General features: G+C 29.3%; 1 protein-coding gene across 1 annotated transcript; it reads left to right on the plus strand.

Moving 5' to 3' along the window:
- The first annotated feature begins 1,079 nt into the window (after positions 1–1,079).
- Positions 1,080–1,601, plus strand: LOC101510460 (uncharacterized). The gene has a single exon (XM_012711817.1). The coding sequence runs from the start codon at positions 1,080–1,082 to the stop codon at positions 1,599–1,601; it is 522 nt and encodes a 173-aa protein (XP_012567271.1).
- The last annotated feature ends 5,710 nt before the right edge of the window (positions 1,602–7,311 follow it).

Consider the following 7,311-nt stretch of genomic DNA (forward strand, 5'->3'; position numbering starts at 1 on the left):
ATTTTATAGGAATGATTTAAATTTTAATAAATAAAAAACATTATTGAGAATATTCTGTTAGAGAGTATATAGTAATAGAGATAATAGTAATGAAAATATTGCATATAAGTGTAACGATAATTGAAATTAAAATAAATTGCTAGTTTATTCATACATGATAGAAGATTATGTTGATAGAATAATGATAATTGCCTTGATTTTAAATATGTGATATTGACTTTTATAGGAATGATTTAAATTTTAATAAATAAAAAACATTATTGAGAATATTGTGTTAGAGAGTATATAGTAATCATTTAATATTTGCTTAAAAATCATTTTGTCCTTTGAAGTTTTAACAAAGACCATAATTATGAATCTATTGTTCAAATCGAAGAGCACAAAATAGGAATATGTTAATTTATTGAGGACTACTATACTTACAAATATAATGATAAATGTCACTAAAGATAATATATGAAACTAGAATTATTTTGTTATTGAATAATTTTAAAAATGGTATTAGTTTCATTAATATTTATTCATAATTTATTTATTATATTTTGATATTCAATATTATAACTTCATAAAATATTTTAAAATCTTGAAAATTCTTGTGTTATAAATCCATTAAAATCTTAATTATAAAATATTGATGGTAAATAATCTTTTAATTTTTTTAAAGAGTCTTTTAAAATCTATACATTCCTACAAATTCTTTTAAAATCTTTAAGATTTTTTTGTTCAAAATAATCTTCTAGAAACTCAATCCACCACACCATCTAAGTCTATAAAGTCCTTTTAAATCCTATAAATTCTTTGAAATTCGTATTACAAATTTTGATAATATTTTAAAATTTTAAAAGTCATTCAAATCCTTTCCAAATCCACAAGATTCTTTATGTAAAAATTGTCTTTTAAAATACTAATCTAGTCAAATGATATATATATGGAAAAAAAATCATATAATATGAGGAAAATAATTATTAACAGTCAATAAGTCAAATATTAATTCTCAAAATTAAGAAAGAAAGTTGTATATAAAGCCACTAAGGGGTGAAGGCAAAATCAATATTAAAAGAATTGAGTAGAAATACAATATGTCTCGTTTTTCATTGATTGCAATTGTGTTTCTTTTAAGTGTTGCATCCTCGTATGCAGCTAAAGTTAAAGTTGTGGATGTTGCAACCATTTGCAAACAATCCTATAACGCTACTTATTGTATAGAACTTTTCAAATCAAAACCAAGTGGTGTAAAAGGAGACCTCGTTAGCCTTGCACAATACGCTATTGATGTTCTTCGTACCAAAGTAACCAAAGCAGTCGATCTAATCAACAAACTAAGTTCAAGCACTAGTGATCCTGCCGCAAAAGAATATTACGGTAATTGTTATGTGGATTTTGGTCCCGAAGGAGCACTTTCTGAGGTTAGCGCAATTCAAACACAATTAAAGAAAGGAGATTACGCTAATGTGGATTCAGGTGCAAGTTTTATAATGACCGATGTTGGTGATTGTTTCCCTGAAGATTTTACCGATACCTCTTTGATTCAAAAATATGTTGGTGAAGTCACAGATATTGCTCAGATTATCCGTGCTGTGACACATTTTTTGACGAGTTAGAATATTAATCATAGTTTATAATTGTTGCTAGGTATAAGTCAACTTCCATATCGATAATAAATATTTTGATTTAATATGTGTTATTTTTGTCTCTTTATTTTCTATTTGGTAATCTTCAAAGTGAATGTTAATTTACACTAAACAAATGTTCTAGCAAAATGACATATGATATTATGTCACTTATTATTTAATAATTTATCACATTTAATTAATGATCATATGTTATAAAAAGCAGGTTTTCCCCGTCTAAATCAAACGGGTTCGAGTGAGTACCCACGAGTGCGGGTTATGTTGCTATCCCAAGTCTTGAATATTCTGTTAATTTTTTCTGCTATTGCGATTTTCGGTTATCAACACTCATAATTGACGAACAAGTTAAGGTTACTTTTCTTTAGTCTTATTGTTTGGATTTTTTGACAATCTCTTCAAGTTTGATGTCTAATTTTAATTCGATTTGAATTTGAATTATAATAAAATCTCATCCTTACTCTTAAATTTTAAATTGATTTTCCAATACAAAAAAATTTATCGATTGTAAAATAGGTGGCATATATAAAGACATTCTCGATAGTCGTTTGATTGTTAGCATGCACTAAACGATTTTATATATTCATTCAATTTCCGATTTTCCTGATTCATCAACACAAATATGATAACTTGTGGTAAACATGATTCTTTAAGCAATTTCATATTCTATTGCATTAACTAAAGTGAAGTAGAAATGTCAATTTACAAGGAATGAAGTTTGAATTGTAAATTTACCTATTTAAAATTTCTTGTTAGAATCTTAAGAAAATATCTCAAGATTGATCTTAGTTATAAAAATAAAAAACGAAAAACATTCTTGGTTATAAAAATAGAAAACATAGAACGTTCTTGGTTACTTAAAATCACAATTTTAGCTTGTCTATTTAACTTGATAATCAAAATGACTGAAAGTAAATAGAGATAAGGGAAGATATACCACACAATGATATATCCAGGTTCATCCAACTCGGGCTATGTTCATTCCCAACTACTGTGAGGTTTTCCATTAAATGTTCAACCTTGATCTGTAACACCAATTCCTTTCCACCCAAAAATGATTCAATCAAGTTATCTATCAATCTTTAGAGAGGATTTTATAATTCACCTTTTAACCATAAAAGGATTTTTACAAATCTACTCAAACTATAAACAACCCTTATAGTTTTGAGTTTACACAATAATGATTTAAAGAGATTGGTAGAATCTGAGTATGCTCAAATTGTATTTAAGAATAGATTCTTGATTAAAGTAATCAGTAGTATAATTAAGATATATGAAGAGAAAATCAGAACTGTTTCTTCTGCGATTTGAGAAGCTTTCAAGTATGTAAGTGTATATGATTAATGGATTTTCTTAGCACTTGAGGTTCTACTTCTTCCTTGAGCTTAAGATTCCTTTTAAAGGCTTCAAGGAGGTTGATGACAGCTATTATAACTGTTGAAAAGGTGTCTGGGTGTCATGTCAGTCTTGACCAAAAACCAGACTTTTTAAACCTTGAATGTTCTTGATTTGAACATTATGTTTTATCATATGCATTAATAAAGTCTGATCTGTAGCTTATCTTTTTTTGACTATGATGATCTATTTTGCACACAAAAATCTCAGAGATGTGCTTAACTGATTTAAATTAAGACTGCCTTTTGATTCATGCAAAACAAGTTGGAGAATGATGTAACAAAGTTGGAGAATTATGGTCAGTAAGCTGGGGAATGATTGTATCATTCTGGTTCTGATGTCATAATACTGGAGAGTGATGTTAATCATTCTGGAGACAGTTGTTCATCATGGTTGATGTGACTCCCTAAACCCCAAAATAATATATATTAATTTAATTCGCAACGGATAAAGAAAATATGTTTTCAAGGAAATAAAACTTTTAGAGCAAATTTAGCACTCCAAATATGATTAATGAAATGCAATGCTATGCATTAGCTTAGACTCTACTTCACAATGTACCATTTTAACTCTGAAGTACTTGGTTAGGAGGCTTTATATTATGCCACCATCTCGGTGGGTGGACAATTCAAATTGGCCCTGTCCTCATAGATTCCCTCAACTCAACCCGAGACACATATATGTGACAGTCGAGGTAAACGCGTGTTGCATGGTAGCTCCCAAAATTTGGACTGCTACCTCCAAGTCACCTAGGAATTCCCCACCCGAATATCCTCCAAGGTCTAACAATCTTGCCTTAAAGCTCAACAGAAGACCGACACAATTAGACTCATTCAGTTGTACTTCCCCGAAATCGCTAGGCTTGCCAGGCCTTACCTATATGACGACAAAATAATTTCCACTTCACAAATTCTCAATATTTATTTTCTCCACTCGTTGGCCTATGATACTCCATTAAGACCGTCACCTCAAACACAAATTAGAATCACCATTATTTCATCAACTATGGAGTTACTTAAATATTCTCATCACAAATTCACAACATCATTATCAATAATCATATCTCATCAGATAAACTCATCACAATTTTATAGCATCATTATCATCAATCATCAATCATAAATCATCAGATAAACTTATCACAAATTAACAACATCATTATTATTAATTATACATCATCATAATCACATAAACTTATCAAAATGCATATTACATAAACACGTCTAATAAAACATATACATAAAATTCATTTGATATCCAATATCATAATAATATCAAATATCACAAATTTAATAAAAATAAATCAAACATCACAATAATATCAAATACCACACATTTTAACAAAGTTAAATCAATCAACACCTTATAAATATTTCTATTCCACATTTTATTCTCACAATTCCCAAATTATTACATCAATCAATTTATCACTCAAAGGGCGCCCTACGTAGCGAGCCCCAAATGAATCGTTGAGAAATACAGTTTTCCCGTTCCTCTAAGATTATATTATACTCATGAATTCAAACACTCTCTCACCTCTTACCTTATTTCAACGCTTTCACACACGAGTACAATTCCACGAGAAAACAATCTTTGTTCTTTGATGTTTTGTCCTTCAATCGATCTAACTCGAAAATTTATGGGTAATGTCGACAATAAATTATGAGAAAATACTCAAAAAAATAAATTCCGAAATTCAGTCAAGGAAAATTACCATAAATCAGGAAACCAATCAGTGGATAATATAACCACTTTTCTCATGATCGTTTTGACGTTGGTTTCACTCAAATCTGTAACAGCCCAATATTTTCATATATATTATATATGCGTCTTTTAGTAATTTTCGTAATTTATTATTTAATAAATAATTTATTCTATATGTAAAGAAATTAAATTAAAAGTTACCACTCTCTATTTTACTTGAATAATTATAATCTTTTATTTTTATTTAATTGTTTTGGTGTGACAATTACATTAGAACGGTTTATGGCATAATTATTTTCTACATGGACAATTGTGTATTTTGTTTATTTGATTAGTTTCGATGATCATGAAATTGATGTGTTAGATACGTTGACTTTATTTTGTTATGCATGACCTGCAATGATACTTTTGTTTTACTTGATTTATTTTAGTTGATGAAAACATTAATTGAATTTTTTAATTAAATTATAATTTCACTACGCAAAAAATGAGATTTAATAGCGCTCCTTTTACAGCGCTTGCTAAATACAAGTGCTGTTGTAAGTATATTTTAAAAATAACGGAGCCTTTTACAGCGCTTTTTTGACAAGCGCTGTGAAAAAAGCGTTGTTGTAGGGTCATATAGCGTTTGCGCATAATGTTATAAGTCTTTTACAGCGCTTTTCGCAAAAGCGCTGTAAAATGAAGCGCTTTCGCGTATTATTTTACAGCCCTTCTTTCACAAGCGCTGTAAAATACATGTGCTTTCAATCAATTTAACTACATATTACAGCGCTTTTTGTACAAGCGCTGTAAAATACATGCGCTTTCAAATATTTGAACTACCTATTACAACACTTTTTTTACAAGCGCTGTAAAATACATGCGCTTTCAATCAATTTAACTACCTATTACAGAGCTTTTTGTACAAGCGCTGTAAAATACATGCGCTTTCAAATAAATATAATTTATTTTTAAAACAAATTTACGAACCCTCATCACCTCTACTCTGGGAACCCTCATATCCTCTACGTACTGTGCAGCCATCTACGTTGTCTCAGGTATTTTTTACACATGATCTGTTATGTTTTGTTATATATATATTAAATCTACTAAAAATTGTTATATATATATTAAATCTACTAAAAATTGTTATATATATATTAAATCTACTAAAAATTGTTATATATATATTAAATCTACTAAAAATTGTTATATATATATTAAATCTACTAAAAATTGTTATATATATATTAAATCTACTAAAAATTGTTATATATATATTAAATCTCTTTTTTTGAAATTTGTTGACCTGTTCTGTTTAGAAATCTTTTCTGTTTTGAAATTGTTATTAGATATGTTGATATTGGTTTCTTTTTGAAACTTGTTGATATGTTTTGAAAGCATATTATTTTTGTAACTGTATTTATATAGGTCGATAATATGGATAGGAAATGGATGTCTGCCAATCGATTGTCAAAAGAGTATGAAAATGGAGTGAAAGAGTTTGTTGAGTTTGCAGTGAAGAATGCAAAAGATCCAATAGAGTCGTTTGTCCTTGTTTAAAATGTTGTTTTGGAAAAGTGTTAGAGAAGATGAATTAGAAGGACATCTAGTATGTAATGGAATTGATCAAAGCTACACATATTGGATAAGACATGGTGAGAAAAAAAAGGAAACATTAATTTTGAGAATAGTTTGACATATGCTTCAACTGGCTTCGATACAGATACATATGAGCCGGACCGAGTTGATGAGATCGCAAAAGCAGTTGAAGAAGATCTTCGAGATTGTCCTAAAATGTTTGAAAGTTTGTTGAGTGATGTAGAGAAAGAATTATATAATGGTTGTACTAAATTCACAAGATTGTCAGCGATATTAAAGTTGTACAACTTAAAAGCGAGTAATGGATGGTCTGATAAAAGCTTTACAGAATTATTAACACTCATAAAAGATATGTTGCCAGATGATAATGAACTTCCCAGTCGAACCTACGAGGCTAAACAGATTTTGTGTTCTATTGGCATGAGTTACGAAAGGATTCATGCATGTCTTAACGATTGCATTTTATTTCGAAACGAATATGAACTACTTAAGGCGTGTTCGGAATGCAATGTCTCTCGATATAAGAAGAAAAAATCTACTCCAACAAAAGTCGTGTGGTATTTTCCTATAATACCAAGATTTAGGCGCACGTATCGCAGTGAAGAAGATTCAAAACACTTGACATGGCATGCATATGAAAGAATTAGAGATGGAATGTTTCGACACCCTGCAGATTCCCCACAATGGGCAAAAATTGATCACGAGTATCCTGAATTCGGGATAGAGTCAAGAAATCTAAGACTTGCACTTTCTAATTGTCGCGTCCAATTTGTCCGCGAAAAAAAAGAGTCGCCACCAATTTTATTTTTATTAAAGGAAAAATTGGATAAAACCTAAAATAATATTTTTGAATCAAAAATTTAGATTCGGGAGTCGATTACGAGTAGGGAAGTATTATCGCCCTACAACGTCTGTTAAAACGGTTACCCTATAATTAATTATATACAAACTATTTATTTATTTATTTATTTATTTTTACCCCAAAAAGAATAATAAAAAA

The sequence above is a fragment of the Cicer arietinum genome, chromosome 2 (assembly GCF_000331145.2).
Source record: "Cicer arietinum cultivar CDC Frontier isolate Library 1 chromosome 2, Cicar.CDCFrontier_v2.0, whole genome shotgun sequence".
In the NCBI taxonomy this organism is placed as follows: Eukaryota; Viridiplantae; Streptophyta; class Magnoliopsida; order Fabales; family Fabaceae; genus Cicer; species Cicer arietinum.